The 19,390-nt window shown below is 40.7% G+C and overlaps 1 protein-coding gene across 3 annotated transcripts in view; it reads left to right on the top strand.

Annotated features, from left to right (window-relative positions):
* Window positions 1–18,250, top strand: part of LOC124151360 (coiled-coil domain-containing protein 158-like) — a 58,602-nt gene extending 40,352 nt beyond the window's left edge. For 2 of the 3 annotated variants that reach the window (XM_048384724.1, XM_048384723.1), the window contains exons 17-25: window positions 790–948; window positions 4,774–4,866; window positions 6,864–7,094; window positions 8,143–8,306; window positions 9,288–9,415; window positions 10,013–10,186; window positions 12,628–12,834; window positions 14,396–14,503; window positions 15,430–18,250. In XM_048384724.1, the coding sequence (XP_048240681.1) occupies window positions 790–948; window positions 4,774–4,866; window positions 6,864–7,094; window positions 8,143–8,306; window positions 9,288–9,415; window positions 10,013–10,186; window positions 12,628–12,834; window positions 14,396–14,503; window positions 15,430–15,515 (1,350 nt within the window). In that variant the 3' untranslated portion in view covers window positions 15,516–18,250. The remainder of the gene's footprint in view (window positions 1–789; window positions 949–4,773; window positions 4,867–6,863; window positions 7,095–8,142; window positions 8,307–9,287; window positions 9,416–10,012; window positions 10,187–12,627; window positions 12,835–14,395; window positions 14,504–15,429) is intronic. The other variant, XM_048384725.1, reaches the window with a different exon arrangement.
* Window positions 18,251–19,390: the final 1,140 nt, after the last annotated feature.

The raw sequence follows: 19,390 nt of genomic DNA, 5'->3' as shown, positions 1-19,390 counted from the left end.
TGTTAACCTGTGGAGTGTGTGTACCTGTGTCAGGTGTTTCCCGTGTGGAGTGTGTGTACCTGTGTCAGGTGTTTCCCATGTGGAGTGTGTGTACCTGTGTCAGGTGTTTCCCGTGTGGAGTGTGTATACCTGTGTCAGGTGTTTCCCATGTGGAGTGTGTGTACCTGTGTCAGGTGTTTCCCATGTGGAGTGTGTGTACCTGTGTCAGGTGTTTCCCATGTGGAGTGTGTGTACCTGTGTCAGGTGTATCCCATGTGGAGTGTGTGTACCTGTGTCAGGTGTTTCCCGTGTGGAGTGTGTGTACCTGTGTCAGGTGTTTCCCGTGTGGAGTGTGTGTACCTGTGTCAGGTGTTTCCCATGTGGAGTGTGTGTACCTGTGTCAGGTGTATCCCATGTGGAGTGTGTGTACCTGTGTCAGGTGTTTCCCGTGTGGAGTGTGTGTACCTGTGTCAGGTGTTTCCCATGTGGAGTGTGTGTACCTGTGTCAGGTGTTTCCCGTGTGGAGTGTGTGTACCTGTGTCAGGTGTTTCCCATGTGGAGTGTGTGTACCTGTGTCAGGTGTTTCCCGTGTGTACCTGTGTCAGTTGTTTTGTGTGTACCTGTGTCAGGTGTTTCCCGTGTGTACCTGTGTCAGGTGTATCGATTGTGTACCTGTGTCAGGTGTCCCCTGTGTGTACCTGTGTCAGGTGTCCCCCGTGTGTACCTGTGTCAGGTGTATCGATTGTGTACCTGTGTCAGGTGTCCCCTGTGTGTACCTGTGTCAGGTGTATCCCGTGTGTCTCTGTGCAGGAGAAGCTGCTGGTGGAGAAGGACAAGGACAGTCTGAAGAAGTCCCTCAGCAAGTCGCTGCTACACACCCAGGAGCTGACGGTGCAGCTGGAGACCAGTGCTGCCAAGAACCATGACCTTCGGGAGCGCCTGGCTCTTATGGAGGCTGAGCTGGAGAAGGTAGGGGACTTCTCACCACTCCTGCATGTTACAAGCAGAGTTTGTTAGTATAAGGGTAACGCTATTTTTCAGGGCATTATCATTTGCAGAAGCCCGAGGTCTTCCATTAACTGCCCGACGAAGGAGGGCAGTTGAAAAGACCGAGGGCTTCTGCAAATGATAATGCCCTGAAAAATAGCGTTACCGTTATTATAGCTAAAATGGATGGAATTTGTTATCAAATAAAAAGAAACAACAATGTCGATTTTGAAACATTTACTGCAATCAACACGAATATCACTGACCCACTTTTACAAATATGGAAACGTCATAGAACAAACCAGATGACATCACTATTGAACGTTACGTCAGCTATCCTATCCTATGACGTCACCTAACAACGGGCGTGATAATGGGCCCGTCGTCAAGTAATATGAGGGCATTATCAAGTTACAGTGGCCCGCTCATTTCTGATAACATGCGGGCGTTTTTTATGATAATTCTATCCGTTTAGCTATAATTATGGATAAAACATGACTCCAAGGTTGGGGTTGAAAATGTAAAACTGAGAGCAAAGGAAAAACCTTTCTTGAACTGCCCCCGGTGGCTCAGTAGGAAAACAGTGGGTTACAACACTTAACATATGTGAGGTTGCAGGATCAATTCCTGTCATCCATAATCAAAAAATGTGAGTTCTTGTCTTCGATTTCTGAACATTGGATGTTTGAAACACTGAATCCAAATTTCATGTGCGCCCTAGCTCTTCTGGTCTTACTTCTAAAAAGTAAAACCTCATACCAGGTCTAACTTCTAAAAAATAAAACCTCATACCAGGTCTAACTTCTAAAAAGTAAAACCTCATACCAGGTCAAACTTCTAAAACGTAAAACCTCACAGTCAAACTTCTAAAAAGTAAAAACTCACACCAGGTCAACCTTCTAAAAAGTAGAACCTCATACCAGGTCTAATTTCTACAAAGTAAAACCTCATACAAGGTCAAACTTTTAAGAAGTAAAACCTCATACCAGGTCAAACTTCTAAAAAGTAAAACCTCACACCAGGTCAAACTTCTAAAAAGTAACACCTCATACCAGGTCTAACTTCTAAGAAGTAACACCTCATACCAGGTCTAACTTCTAAAAAGTAAAACCTCATACCAGGTCAAACTTCTAAAAAGTAAAACCTCATACCAGGTCAAACTTCTAAAAAGTAACACCTCATACCAGGTCTAACTTCTAAAAAGTAATACCTCATACCAGGTCTAACTTCTAAAAAGTAAAACCTCATACCAGGTCTAACTTCTAAAAAGTAAAACCTCATGTCCGGGATGAGGTCTTACTAGGAAAAAGCAAAATCTCCCAAGAGGTTATTACGAGATTTGTCAAAAGTGGCAGAAGGTTTATGAGTGTATGTCTTCACCAAACCCCAATACGTTGTAAGGAACAGATAATTTGAAGAACCATTATCTGTTTTATCTGGTCATGAGCATCTATTCAAACTCATGACTGTCTTCACATGGAGCTACTATAATCAATCTGCTCATGGAATATCTATTCATGTACATGACACCATGTGTGACAACAGACCAATAACTAATTACCATGACAACAGACCAATAACTAATTACCATGACAACAGACCAATATCTAATTACCATGACATCATGTACGACAACAGACCAATAACTAATTACCATGACAACAGACCAATAACTAATTTCAATGACATCATGTATGACAACAGACCAATAGCTAATTACCATGACATAATGTATGACAACAGACCAATAACATATTACCATGACAACAGACCAATAACTAATTACCATGACAACAGACCATGAACTAATTATCATGACAACAGACCAATAACTAATTACCATGATATCATGTATGACAACAGACCATCAACTAATTATCATGACAACAGACCAATAACTAATTACCATGACATCATGTATGACAACAGACCATCAACTAATTATCATGACATAATATATGACAACAGACCAATAACATATTACCATGACAACAGATCAATAACTAATTACCATATTATCATGTATGAAAACAGACCATCAACTAATTATCATGACAACAGACCAATAACTAATTACCATGACAACAGACCAATAACTAATTACCATGATATCATGTATGACAACAGACCATCAACTAATTATCATGACAACAGACCAATAACTAATTACCATAACATCATGTGTGAAACAGACCAATAGCTAATTACTATGACCTAATGTATGACAACAGACCAATAACATCTTACCATGACAACAGACCAATAACTAATTACCATGACATAATGTATGACAACAGACCATCAACTAATTATCATGACAACAGACCAATAACATATTACCATGACAACAGATCAATAACTAATTACCATATTATCATGTATGAAAACAGACCATCAACTAATTATCATGACAACAGACCAATAACTAATTACCATAACATCATGTGTGAAACAGACCAATAGCTAATTACCATGACATAATGTATGACAACAGACCAATAACATATTACCATGACAACAGACTAATAACTAATTACCATGACATCATGTATGACAACAGACCATCAACTAATTATCATGACAACAGACCAATAACTAATTACCATGACAACAGATCAATAACTAATTACCATGATATCATGTATGAAAACAGACCATCAACTAATTATCATGACAACAGACCAATAACTAATTACATAACATCATGTGTGAAACAGACCAATAGCTAATTACCATGACATAATGTATGACAACAGACCAATAACTAATTTACATGACATCATGTATGACAACAGACCAATAGCTAATTACAATGACATAATGTATGACAACAGACCAATAACATATTACCATGACAACAGACCAATAACTAATTGCCATGACAACAGACAAATAACTAATTACCATGACAACAGACCAATAACTAATTACTATGACATCATGTACGACAACAGACCATCAACTAATTATCATGACAACAGACCAATAACTAATTACCATGACATCATGTATGACAACAGACCATCAACTAATTATCATGACAACAGACCAATAACATCTTACCATGACAACAGCCCAATAACTAATTACCATGATATCATGTATGAAAACAGACCATCAACTAATTATCATGACAACAGACCAATAACTAATTACCATGACATCATGTGTGACAACAGACCAATAACTAATTACCATGACATAATGTATGACAACAGACCAATAACTAATTACCATGATATCATGTGTGACAACAGACCAATAACTAATTATCATGACAACAGACCAATAACTAATTACCATAACATCATGTGTGAAACAGACCAATAGCTAATTACTATGACATAATGTATGACAACAGACCAATAACATCTTACCATGACAACAGACCAATAACTAATTACCATGACATAATGTATGACAACAGACCATCAACTTATTATCATGACAACAGACCAATAACTAATTACCATGACATAATGTATGACAACAGACCAATAACTAATTACCATGACAACAGACCAATAACTAATTACCATGGCATAACGTATGACAACAGACCAATAACTAATTACCATGGCATAATGTATGACAACAGACCAATAACATCTTACCATGAAAACAGACCAATAACTAATTACCATGACATCATGTGTGACAACAGACCAATAGCTAATTACCATGACATAATGTATGACAACAGACCAATAACATCTTACCATGACAACAGACCAATAACATCTTACCATGACATAATGTATGACAACAGACCAATAGCTAATCACATACCTCCATGTGTGACTTCAGTCTGGTCTAAAGACGGCAACGGCGCAGGCCAAGATGGAGCAGTTTGAACAAGACATTGCCCGACTGAAGCTCAACCACCAGCTGGACCTCAAGGTCAGACAGCTACTGTGGGAAACAATCTTGTTCGGTCATCATATATTTTTATATGTCAAGCTTGTGTTACTTTTTTCCTCCCGTTTTGAAAATAACAAATCCAAAACCATCAAAAGGCACCAGCTCACCACCAGACTGAACTGTATAGCAAGTTGCATCTTGAAATATTCAACAGTTTTTAAGCTTTTAGCATGTCTGTATGTCTGTCTGTGTGTCTGTTTGCCGTTTCAGGGGCAGAACTCCTATACCGTTGAATATAACATGATGCAAGTGTATAGATGTAAGTCTAGTGGTGGAAGGGTGCCTTTGATTTGGGATTTCTTTTCGAGGGGGTTATTGATAACAAGTTGGACTTGTACTGAAAACAAAGGGAAGTTCCCGAGAGCAGAACTCCAAAACCATTGAATATTTCTGGATGAAACTTGCTGTACAGATCTGTCAAGTGGGGTAATGGTGCCTTTTGATGATTTAGGATATTGAAAAATACAGATCAGCATTACTTTTTTCTCTTTACTGAACTGAAGGTGTCCAATGTCAATGAACCAAAAGTGGAGTGAATGTAGTCCAACTCCATTTCTGAATTGCACCAGAAAGGGAGGATATGTCATCTTGTTAATTTTTGTTAATCTTCATAGTGGTCTAGATAAGCTGTGAATCTGCATGAGGTAAAGCATTTGTATCAGAGTCACTTCAAACTGTCTGGTCATTATGGGTACAAATAGATTGGACCCAGGGGAGTTAGACTATATCTGATATCCATTGAAAACACTGGGAGAATGATAACATGTGATGAGTAAATGCACAATGTCTCCACTTAAGGATTGACTGTGTATCTTTTTCAGTTCATTGAGGTATGAATCGAAAAAACGGTGTGCACACTGTATGAATCCGCTTAGAAGGCGGCTGTTTCAAATGACATGGTCAGTTTCCGCCAGATTCGAACATTCGAACAAATGGTAAAACACAGTTGGAAAATGCTAGTTAGAAATGAAACCGGAAGACATGAGGCGAGCGGGGAAAAAATCAGGCGAATAAGCCTGCACGTTTGCTGTTTCATTCTTTCTCGGCCTTCGGTTTCAAAGGGTACTTTGAACAATGAATATGCATAAATGTCGCTAAATGTCCTGTGCATGATGATACTTGGAGCAGAAAGGGAATTCCCTGCTCTGTAATATGGGGATTCCCTAACATTCCGCAGTAATGAAAGTAGTGGGAAATGGGAAAAGAATGCAATAACACGTGACCAATTCAGCTAATCAGAATGCAGGAATTACCATGAACACAACGAAAATTTAATTAAAGTATCTTGGTCTTAACAGCACAGAAAATATGTCATCATCAACAAACCGTATATGTCATGCGTAAAGGAACATCCCAATCCAGGGGTTACACAAAGCAACTAACCGATTCCCTGGTACCGCGACCATGCTTGTGTAATCCGCAGATTTGGCACACATCATTGCGTAATCTCACAGAAAGAGCAACGACTTACATTGATGAACAGAAATCTTTCAATGTAAAAGTTTAGGGCATTTGTTTACATGATGACGTAAGATAAGTCTAGCTATCTAACGTTTGCGTAATCTGCGGATTGGGCAGTTCCTTTAATTACACACGATTTGTATACATGTACATGTAGCTTTGTGTGATATGTGTATTATGATTGAAGAAGAATCTTGCTGTGAGGATTCCGGGCTGGAGCAAGTCCCCAGCTGGCCCTAAGAGGCTATCAAATGGATTGGGTGGTCACGCTCGGTGACCTGCTTGATGGAGTGTCAATGTGCCCAGACGGCATGGGTCATTGCACTCAGTATTGTTTTGCTGTCTGTGGCTTAGGATTGTCATTTTCTTTCACACATAGGGTTGTTAAGGCAATCAGAGCTCAACTGGTACAAAAAAAAACAATTTAGGAATCTGATTTTGTACCTTTGACATGGTCTATCTATTATAGAATGTTTTCTATCACAGAATGTGATGATGTTTTGATGTGTTTACAGGAGGCAGAGCAGGTAATGAGTGGAAAGACCCCCTACTCTGGCATGCCACCCACAGGTCAACCCAGCAGAACCAACAGCCCTGTGTCCCGGCAGGGTAAGGAGTCCGGGGGATTCACCTACCTCAACAAGCCACGGAGCAGCACCACTCCTGTACCCCGGCAGGGTAGGGACTCCGTGGGATTCACCCACCCCCACAAGCAAGGGAGCAGTGTTCCACCACAGGAACACAAGGTGGGGTGTTGGCAGCACATCACATACAGTGTACTAAGTTAGGTTAACCTGATGTGCCTCCCTTGGCCAGTCCATCGCTTTCAGATTGTTAACTCTTCATCTTCAGCTAATACTTTGTGTGATCACCCCATCATGAAATCAGTGTACTTTCAAACTGTGTTCTCAGCTCAAGTCATATCATGATTCCAGTAGGGCATCTAATGGTTATCATCCACGTTTGCTATTCTGGACCAATGATTCAGTTAGTTTTCACAAACTGCGATTTCAGCCACTAATCTGAACCAAAGTCAAATGTTTTGTTTGACCTGTTACTCTCATCTATTAACAGTCCATATATTAACACTAAATCCACTCCCCCTGGGCAGGACAGGTTAGAATAGGTCCCCATGCTGGTCATAAAATGCGACTTTATAGATGAGGTGATAAGGCTCGGTGATTTGGTTGATGGTGTATCTTTGTACCCTGACAGTGTGGATCGTTCATCACAATGTCAATCAGACCGCGTCCGTGGTCTAATGGTAGAGCGTCCGCCTATAGAGCGGAAGGTCCGGGGTTCGATCCCTGACTGCGTCATACCAAAAGACGTTAAAAGATAGTACTTGTTGTTACCCTGTCTGGCGCTCAGCATTAAGGGGCTAAAACAAGGACTGGTCGGCTCGGAGTCCGTATACTGTGTCTGAGTGGGGTATTCATGTTAAACTGCGGCATGGTATCTCAGTGAGCTAGCACTATAAATCGGCATCAGTCCAGACTAGTACAAGCAGCCACACAAACACACGTACATGCACGTCGCTATACAAGTGCAGTAATCTTAGACGCGACGTTAAAACCCCATTTCACCTGACCTCACCTCACAATGTCAATCACTGGAATGTCTGGTCCAGACTCAATTATTTACTGTGGTCAACCTTGGCCTCAACCTTGGGACCTCAAAAATGTTTTCCTGAGGATTCACAAGGACTCAATAGTCCCAAGTAAATCGCTGGTTAAAGAGATACATATATTAATATTTTTATATGACTCAGTTATGATTGTGTATGACAACCAGAATCCCCAGGAACCAAGGGAGAACTATGCAGTCGTCGGCCAGGAGCTGAAGGATCTGCTGACGGAGATGAGGTCACTGATTGCCGGGCAAAGGGAGGTGACTCACAAGTCCAACCTGCGTCCTTCAGTGTACCATTCCTCACCTGTACCAGCCAGAGATAGAAGGTACATCATTCATCTTTCCTTTCTTAACCTTATATACAGTATTGTTCCTAACATCCCCCTCTGAGACCCGTGAAGATCCGGGGTAGAATAGGTCTTCAGCAGCCCATGCTTGTCGTAAGAGACAACTAACCGGGAATGGGTGGTCAGGATCACTGACTTGGTTGATGCATGTCTTCGTATCCCAATTGCGTAGATTGATGCTCATGATATCAATCACTGGATTGTCTGGTCCAGACTTGATTATTTACCGACCGCCGTTATATAGCTGGAATATTGCTGAGTGCAGCGTTAAACAACAAACAAACAAACAAAAATATTCCCCTATGGAGATTTCAGGTTTGAAGAGGTCTTAAGTGACAACGTCTTGGATGGGGTGGTCAGTTTCAGTGACTCGATTAGTTACAGGCTGCCTTCACATATTGCTGTGTACATCTTGCATTTATACATGCAGTGATCAACAGCACCTTCCTCCACGTACCGCTGCCCATTTTAAGTCAGGTTCTAGGCTGTCACTGGTGCCATGTGTGTAACACAGATATTGCAGGACATTCTGCATGTCCTCATGTCCGACATCTTTGTTGTATTCCAAAGTCGCAAGGAGTAAATTAGTCAACAAACCTGTGACTGAAATAACTGCCTGCCCGCTGCCCGTGGCTGGTAACATTTCTCTCGGGCTGCATGAAGTTTTCCTTCACCTGCCCGACTGTCAGGCAGATAATCTTATGTATACACATGTGCTCAGTTTTATTATAACTCGTGGTATATGTTAAAGTTTGCATTTTTTCAATTCAATCAAGACTTGATTTGTCTCTTGGTTTTTGCGATTTTTCAATATTTATAATGCCTGAATGCAGGCAGGTAACTTTGAAGATGGGCAGGCAACATGTATGGGTCACCTGCCCGACTCTCTTGTTGGGTTTTAATTATTTGAAACACTGCAACAAACAGTCCTTAGTTACATCTTGCATCATCTTCTTCCAGGTCTAAGGACTCTGGGTCATCTCCTGACCTGGACTCCCTGTCTGACTCCGAGATCGAACCAACCTGGCTGAGGGCAAGGGCAAGGGCAAGGTCGCATATAGACTTTTCAGGTGTATCATCTGTGAGAGGTAAGGTGATGACAGTCACTTAGCATGCAGAATTCACAGTATTGATTTTGTTAGCAGTTCTGTGTTGACTATTTTGGGGTCCTGATAATATTCCCTGGCAGTTGCATCTCCTTTGGATTACATTCCACAAAGTGGAATTGGTGTTACGACTATCAACATAAACATTATCAAATAATACAACAGCTATACATGGACCCTGAGTCAGACAAAGCATGGCTTAACGCCGATCCATTGAACTAAAATTGAATTTTTATCTCAAAACTATCCACCCGCAAGGCATGAATGACAAGATCTAATCCTCAAGGTGAAAAGTAGTAGTGCTAAGATTTCCTTGTAGAATTGGTCCCTGTGTTTAATTTCATGCTTCATTTCATAAAATCATTGTTAATTTTACAATTGACATCTTTCAAGGAAACAGAAAACTTGATCCCTGGGGCTCTTCATCTATATATTATTGGAAAATCAACTATATTTTTGACATGAATCATTTTTTTCACTGCTTCAAATTCAGGAATATTTTATTGTATCTGCACAGACTTCTCCTCAGCTCACACTAGAAGGACCCGTTGTTCCATTTCCTTTTTACACTCATTCCAGAAGTCAACTCAGCCCCACAAACTCCTCAGCGTCGTCATCGCAGAAGTTGCTCCGCAGATCTCAGCAGTTCTCGGAATAAACCTCGACAAGACAGTCGGTATGAGTCCAGCCATATGTCTGTGGCCAGCTCCCCGGGGCGGTCAGCGTACTCCGGATCTCCCTACAGGAGCAGAGGTGAGTCACAGTGACCCTGGTCAGTCTCTTAACAATGCCATGGATCAACACTTCACACGTCTGTACTAACTCTGAAGCTCTCGACAAGCATATAGGCGAGCACGTCTGTACTAACTCTGAAGCACTCGACAAGCATATAGGCGAGCACGTCTGTACTAACTCTGAAGCACTCGACAAGCATATAGGCGAGCACGTCTGTACTAACTCTGAAGCTCTCGACAAGCATATAGGCGAGCACGTCTGTACTAACTCTGAAGCACTCGACAAGCATATAGGCGAGCACGTCTGTACTAACTCTGAAGCACTCGACAAGCATATAGGTGAGGATGGTCGACAAGCATAAAGGTGAGGATGGTCGACAAGCATATAGGCGAGGATGGTCGACAAGCATATAGGTGAGGATGGTCGACAAGCATATAGGCGAGGATGGTGGACAAGCATATAGGCGAGGATGGTTGACAAGCATATAGGCGAGGATGGTCGACAAGCATATAGGTGAGGATGGTCGACAAGCATATAGGCGAGGATGGTTGACAAGCATATAGGCGAGGATGGTCGACAAGCATATAGGCGAGGATGGTTGACAAGCATATAGGCGAGGATGGTCGACAAGCATATAGGTGAGGATGGTCGACAAGCATATAGGTGAGGATGGTCGACAAGCATATAGGTGAGGATGGTCGACAAGCATATAGGCGAGGATGGTTGACAAGCATATAGGTGAGGATCGATGGTTGACAAGCATATAGGTGAGGATGGTTGACAAGCATATAGGCGAGGTTGGTTGACAAGCATATAGGTGAGGATGGTCGACAAGCATATAGGTGAGGATGGTTGACAAGCATATAGGTGAGGATGGTCGACAAGCATATAGGTGAGGATGGTCGACAAGCATATAGGTGAGGATGGTCGACAAGTATATAGGTGAGGATGGTCGACAAGCATATAGGTGAGGATGGTTGACAGCATATAGGTGACCCGTGAAGATCAGGGGTAGGATAGGCCTTCAGCAACCCATGTTTACAGTTCGTCTTGACTGGGTGCTGCCATTTTGTTTGAAACAAATGCAAGTGATATGAGAGGTGGAATCTGATTGGTCAGTAGGAGAGACATAGAAGGGACATAACTTGTAATAGCCACTGTTGGCGCTACGTTTGGGCCTGGAATTTCCCACCTAGTCTGGCAAGGCTGGAAACTTGACTTTTACTGTCAGTTAACTCCCTTTTCTCGGGAAGATGTTCAAATACTCCTTGTCATCACTGTGTCTACATGTGTTTCTCTGTAGACTGAAACTTCATGGAGTATCATTTGGAAGGATCCATTCAGGCCTGTAAACTCAATGAGTTTAGGAAGAATCTGCAACTGTTGAAGGCAACACATGTTTGTTAATGAGTTACCTCCCTTACACTAATTCCTCCTCATCTATCCGGTGTGATCAGCAGTAGAAACTGACTCATCTACAATCTTTGTCATGTTCAAAGTGTTTGAACAATGACCTGAAAACCTCTGTCAGTGTGTGTACACTTCTAACTCTTCCTTTGGTGTTGTTATTAGTCCATAAGATGTTGAAAAGTGTTGAAAAGTATGATGCCTAATTCTCATTGATATGAGCACAAGCATTTCATGACAATTTCTAAAAGCTTTGCTCATCTCTTACATTACACCGACACTGAAAATGTCCTCATCATATATCAGTCTTTCAGTAAGTTCTAACTATTTGTCCACTGGACACTTGAAACATGATCAGATCAGACCATTTGGGTGTAGCCATTTAAGAACGTGTCAGAATGGTATTGTAGAGTGCTTCAGTCAATTTGATGGATGAAAGTGACACAAGGACATTTTCATGATTGTATAACTTTTGATAAGACATTCTACTACAGCGTTAGAAATTGGCACTCGTCCTGTAGTCCTTGCCAAACTGCCCAATAGATGGGTGTACCTGTAAGACAATCAGTGGTCCCCAGATCTTCAGATAATTGCGTATTTGCGTAAAAATAAAACTATTCAAAACCCAATTACCGGTACTTTTAATTAACTTGCATACAGAGACACATGCATTAAATGAAAAACTCAGCTGTTTGAAAACAGCACGCGTAAATACCCAATGAAGCTTTTTCAGCATGCGTACAACAGAGCTAATTTCCTAAACACAATTACGAGCTAATTTACTTTTCAAGTCAAGCCTATATTTAGAACAGTTATATACAGCTAAAACATTTTTTCCATTTTTTTTTAAATCTCAAAATGCTTACTCATTTTGGGAACAACACAATAGAGTGATGAATAGATGAGTGAAAAAATATTGGTTACTCAATGAAAAATGTTATAACCCAATTGAAATAGAAACCTTCAAGTAAAAACTCAATTGCTCAAAAAGTTATCTGGAGCTCTGGATCCCGCTAACATCAGCTCACTGTCTACCTCTTCCTGCTCACCAGATGGCGCTGTCTCCTCCTGCACCTGTCCTCCATCCTTCCCCGGGGATGCCATGCCTCTACTTACCTCCCTCTGTACCCCGCCCCGCTCACTCCACCCTTCTCAAACACACCCTGCCACTCACCTCGTTGTCTCACCTGTAGACAGCACACCTGTGTCACCCTCATCTAACCCAGATAAAGACATGGACATCAACAGCTTTGATCCAGGTACATCGTGGCTGCTTTGGTACAAACTTGATTGCTGGTATCCATGGTAACATTTCTTGTTTGGAATACAAAGCAACTATTCATACGTTTTACTTTTGATGTATTTATTTTCCCCGGCATATAATGCGGGGGGGAAAAGTCGACACCTCATCTGTATGTCCGTCCTTCTGTATGTCTTTTCATCCAAACCTGGTACATGTATTAACCAAAGGCTGAATTGCTGACTTTTGCTATTTAGGAATTTTTCAAAATTTAATATTACCCTGTTTCAATGGAAACAAGTTAGACTTATCTGCAACGCAGGTAGGTGTTGTTTCCAGAGCAGAACTAAAGAACATTTCGACATTGTTCATCCAAACTTGTACATGTATTAACCAAGGGCTGAAGTTGTGCCTTTTGCATCTTATGATGACTTCTGATGACTCTTGTTTTCTTCAAGTGAAATTGTATTTTCTGCCTTCTTGAATTGTTGTGTGACAGAAATTCTTTTTTTTCATTCTTGAATCCCTAAATTTGTCAGCATTTGTACATATAAAAAATAAGACATATATATTTTGTCAGTTGCCTGCCTGTATGTGATGTTTGTAGGTAGGTGCTTGAGTGTTGTCCCTTCTGTCCTGTGTGACACAGTGTGGTCGAGAGGTGACATCAACAGTAGGGTTCACTCACTCACTCACACATGGACAAATGTTCACTTCTTGTGAATCGCCCTCATTCTCTTGTGATCTTCACAGCCCAGGGGTCTTTGGAATGATTTTGTTTATGAAATAGTTCTAACTAAAGTACTCACGCAAATGAAAAAAACCTGTTTTTTGGACCTCAGATCTTAAATAAATGCAGTTAATATACAAAATATGTAAATATTCAAACAACTAAATTAGTACTAATTGGGCCGTGGCACAAATACAGCGTATCAAATGTTTTTATGCCTTTTTACACGTAAAAGTGTGTAAAAATGTGAATAAAACAGACTATTGTGAAACAGGGCATAACCAGGTGTAAGTAGACCAAGGTGACCTATGACACCTTGACGACAGGTGAGAACAGGTGCATAATGCCTATAGTCTGTTTCTGCTATGTCAATTTGGACTTAGTTTTATTTTTGAATGTTGAAAGTCCCGACAAATAACCTCCTGTAAAGTACATTTTGTATTGTTCACTGAGATCAAACTAGCAAATCCAGACTAGTACTTTTTGAGTTGTTTTGTTATTTCGTATTTACAGCTACGTAACACTTTGTGTCGATTTTTAAAATTGAGAAAAACATGTTTTTTTCATTTCCGTGAGTACTTTAGTTTCTTATATACAATGGTTCTATTCTATCTTTAAGTGGGATTATTAATATCATTAATCTAATGATATTAATGTCAAGTACAAATAAAACCAACAAGCTGATTCCATTGGTGTCATGTAAATATATTCCATCTCACAACCAACAAGCTGATTCCATTGGTGTCATGTAAATATATTTAATCTTACAACCAACAAGCTGATTCCATTGATGTCATGTAAATATATTTTATCATGGCGTGGTATGTGTACGACTTGCCTCTGTGTGCAGCGTCCATGTCCTCCCTTACCCCCGACACACAGGTGCTGTGCAAGAGACTGGAGGAGAAGATCGAGAACCTCACCAAGATGGGGGGCAACCTACAGCGTGAGAACAGAGGTAGGTCTCCCACGATCAAGCCACCATGTTCATTTATACAAGGGGGATAACTCTAAATTCCACTCACTGTCGCTGACCGCTGATAAAATCTGGCCACGACAGCACTTGATATTTATTACTAGTAGTTCAATTATTTTCTGCCACTGGTAATTACTACAAATATATTTACACCAGTTTCTACCACCACTAAGATTACTTACATATAACAGTGTATTCTGAAGGGGCCAACTGGTCAGGGGCAAACCCAGGCTAGTTTCTTTAATAAATGTCCCTGTCTTCAGTCCTGCTATACGTGTGATGGAATTTAGGAAAACTGCAGATCTCTTTCAAATTCTCATTTCACGTCATTTGAAATCAACTTACGGAAGCCTTTTAGGGCCATTTGGGTTTTTTCCTTGAAATTTCAAGATACTAAGTTGAAATTTCAATATACGTACTGGTTTGACATTTCAAGATAATGAGTAGGATTATTACTTGAAATGTCAAGGTACTATGTTGAAACATGAGGATGCTATGTTGAAACTTCAATATGCTAAGTTGAAATTTTTATTAAGTTGAAATTAAAAGATGCTGTCTTGAAATTCCAAGATGCTAAGTTGAAATTTCAAGATACATGTATCTTGAAATGTCAACCCAGTACGTATATTGTAATTTCAACTTAGTATCTTGAAATTTCATTTAGTATCTTGAAATTTCAAGGGAAAAAACAAAAAAACAAATGGCCCTTTATAACAGGCTTCCGTAAATATATTTGTAGTAATTACCAGTGGCAGAAAATAATTGAACTACTAGTAATAAATATCAAGTGCTGTCATGAATTTGTGTTTGTTGTGTCATTGGTACTGATGCATATGAGTCTCTCTCGGAGAGCAATGACACATTCCACAAACATATGGTTATAAATATTTCTTATTTTCCTGCTCCAGAAATGGCCAACTTGATGACAATGCATGGGAGGAAGATAGATTCAGTGCGGGAACATGAGCGCAAGCTGCGGAAGAGTCCCAGATAGCCTCCCTGTCTTCCAGATCCGTCCGCCACCAAACATGTCTGTGATACCTTGTACAGTGAAGCAGAGGAACACCCTGTCCTCCGCATCTTATCATCATTGTATTTAGTATGACTGTATTTTTATCCAAATTGTATCAGAACTTTTTTGAGGATGATACCTTTCACATGCGTTTTCAATCCCTGCTGTGACGATTCCGTGAGGACATGCTCCAGTCATTGATACATGTAATCATGGTAATACATCTTCCAGTGTCATTGTTCAAAGGTGTACAAGTCTTATGTGTGAAAAGTATATTGTTAATATTATATTATTGTGAATATACTGTTGAATGACAGACCCCGTATGTTTGAAGACATAGCAAAAATTCCTGAACAACTTTCCAAGAGACGGTAATTTTATTTTCAAATTGAAAATTGTATGGTTCCTGAAAAATTGTAGTGAAATGGACATGTGAAAGTTGTCTATGAGAACAGCCAGCAGGGATCAGATTGATGCTGTTACATTGTCTCTTCTGTACATCAGATGAATGAAAGGTACTTTGTAATATAGAATAGTGTTACACTGCCATACACAGGAATTGAAATTAAGTCTGCTGGTACAAGACTTGTACAATTCTGGAAGGACTAGTGACATGTCCTTGTGGATGACCACTTTTACCATTATTTAGATGGCAACGTTGTGGAGATCCTTTTTGCAGACTTGTGACACTATAAACCAACTCTAACCCTGAAACACACAGGACAAGCACCAGGAAGTAACTCGGTAGGCAGTGCTAGGTGTAATTTCAGTCTTTTCTAAAGTTCATGAACTCCTTTATTCCAATGTAGAGCACTGAACTCAACCCAGAAATCAACAATGCTTATAACAGCAAACTGAACTCCATATCTATCAACAACTATTGCGAAATGTTTTAAAGGTTTGGAAAGTATTGAAAGTCTGATCATGTTACCACAGCAGTACATTACTAAAAGGCCAATATGATATCTAATTTCCTGTGGAGACAAGATAAGCTGCACTGAAAGGATAGATTTCCTTGTCATGTGATCACCACTGATGTAGTCATCACTGTACACACGTCACATGGCCTGTATCAGCGGTACTTGTGTGTCTCAATATGGCCAGTGACAGTCATCACTGTACACACGTCACATGGCCTGTATCAGCGGTACTTGTGTGTCTCAATATGGCCAGTGACAGTCATCACTGTACACACGTCACATGGCCTGTATCAGCAGTACTTGTGTGTCTCAATATGGCCAGTGACAGTCATCACTGTACACACGTCACATGGCCTGTATCAGCGGTACTTGTGTGTCTCAATATGGCCAGTGACAGTCATCACTGTACACACGTCACATGGCCTGTATCAGCGGTACTTGTGTGTCTCAATATGGCCAGTGACAGTCATCACTGTACACACGTCACATGGCCTGTATCAGCGGTACTTGTGTGTCTCAATATGGCCAGTGACAGTCATCATCAGTAGCAGAGATGGAATCTGTCTCAGGATAATGGTGTCACTTTAGGAAGGTGCTCCTTGCATACCTAGAAACCTCAGACGACCAAGTGATCGATGATATGTAATGGTCGATTGAAGATGTCTGTGACTGATTCTGGAGAATTATGATATTATCATATGTTATGTGAACGTTGGTGTTTTGTTTGTGTGACGCTGTGATACATTACCAGTAAACATAAGGCTGCAACCGTCATGTCTGTGTGAATAGCTGGGGTCTGTCTGCCCTGAAGTCTGGTGAATGAAAGGATCAAGTGTTAGGAGGTATGCCAGTACGTACAGTCACCTTGGAAGCAGATCTTTTCTGACAATCAGTTCTGCAAGGACCCATTTTTTGTTTATGACACTTTACTCAGTGAGGGTATGACAGACAGATCTATGCCGGTTTCTTGCATCGTAGGATACAGGATGCCATATTTTAACATTTTTTTAATGATGTTCAAAACGACATATTTCATTTTCCCAAGGCAAGGGAGTTAACTGACTATAAAAGTCAAATTCCCACCCTTGCCGAACTAGGTTGGAACTAGTTCGGAATTTCGGTGTTACAGTTCGGCTGGACAAAGAGTCTATGCATAGACCAAACAAAATTGGATTTCAGCCTGCAGATTTCTGTTGACTTCATTATTGGCAAAGCGTGTGCACTGTCAACTGGGCGTTGAAAGATATTTTCCAGATCTTTTCATGTTGTAATCAAGGTGCTCAAATGATTTGGTGCACTTCACAGGGTAAGACACGTTTCATTACAACACAGATCTTGATTATAGATCAGATCATATTGACAGGGCACATATTTTTGTACAAGTGATGCGAGAGGTGGAATCTGATTGGTTAATAGGAGGGACATTACACATAATAGTCACTGGTGGCAACTGGACTTTTGTAGTCATTTAACACCCTTGCCTCGGGTAGATGAAATATTTTTGTTCATGGGTGGGTGGGGGACATTTACATTATTGATACACTGAGGGATAAATATTGATACAGTAATACAAGAAGTGGTATTATGCACATGAAAAAAAAGTTGATAAAAGTATGCTTCACAAACTTGTGAAATAGAAGTACTCATTCCTACAATATTTTTGTACAGAGATTTCTCTCTAGAGAAAGTTGCATGGATTAGTATGTATTTATTCTATATGGTTTATACAATATCTCGTATTTGTATTTATTTTATCATCTTTGTACAGTGTCAGCATTAAAGCATATACTGAAATGAGTCTCATGGGTTCTTGAGTACAACAATATACATCATTTAAAAGGACACACGCAAAGCTGGAAATTTACTCTAGATTTACTAGATATTTTCGTTTCCCAGTAGGCACTGCCTGTTGTCTGGAGAATGTGATCGCCTCTGTGGTCGAGTGGATAGAGCGTTTGTTCAAAGAGGGTTCAATCCCCATCCGGGTCATACCAAGAGGTGTTAACACAGGATACTTGTTAACCTGCGTGGTGCCCTGCCGACACATCGGCTTGGAGTCGGAGTAGGATGTCCACGTGAAATTGTGGCACGGTGGGTTAGAACTCTACATATTACTGGCATTAGTATTGACTGGTACAAGCACGCTGGCCCACACACGCAGGCACGCACGCACTAGCACTCTAAGTATGCAGTTTCAAATTCAGTATATGATAACCTAGCCCAATGCTGAACACACAGTTAATGTTTCTATTAATTATTTCTTATTTCATTCATGATATTTATGGGAGAATTTGTTTTTCTTCCTATGAATATCACAGACAAAATGATTAAAAGATTACAAAATACTGAAAACTACAATAAACAATGGATATCCTCCGTGATAGTGTGTCCACCCAGAGAGTAGAAGGTCTGTGCTCGATCCCCGATCGCGTCATACCTATAGACGTTAAAAGATGGTACTTTTTCCTATCTGGAGGACCGCCTCCGTGGTCTAGTGGTAGAGCATCCACCCGGAGAGTGGAAGGTTCGGGGATGGATACCCCGGCGCGCCATAATATGGTACCTTTTGTTACCCTGCCTGGCGCTCGGCATTATGGGGCTATGACAAAGAGTGGTCGATTCCGAGTCTGAGTGGGGTATTCGTGTTAGACTGCAGAATTGTATCTCGGTGGGCTAGCACTATAAACTCAACCTTAGTCCGGACTAGTACATGCAGCCACAAACAAATGCCTGCAATTGCTATATAAGTGCCATAATGTTGAAGGCGAAGTTAAACCCCATTCCACCTCAATAAACTATGTTAGTCAACCTCACTGATGTATCAATACAACTCTGACTGAACCCCTTCACATCCGTGTTCCAGGTGTGTTAGACTTTATACAGTTGTTGCTATATGCCTCACAAAGTATTAAGCATCACAATTGTTTTGCTGATAAC

This window comes from Haliotis rufescens, unplaced genomic scaffold (genome assembly GCF_023055435.1).
Source record: "Haliotis rufescens isolate VD_foot unplaced genomic scaffold, xgHalRufe1.0.p SCAF_50, whole genome shotgun sequence".
Taxonomy (NCBI): Eukaryota; Metazoa; Mollusca; class Gastropoda; order Lepetellida; family Haliotidae; genus Haliotis; species Haliotis rufescens.
Note: the sequence above shows the minus strand (reverse complement) of the source record. Positions and strands in the feature narration are given on the sequence as shown.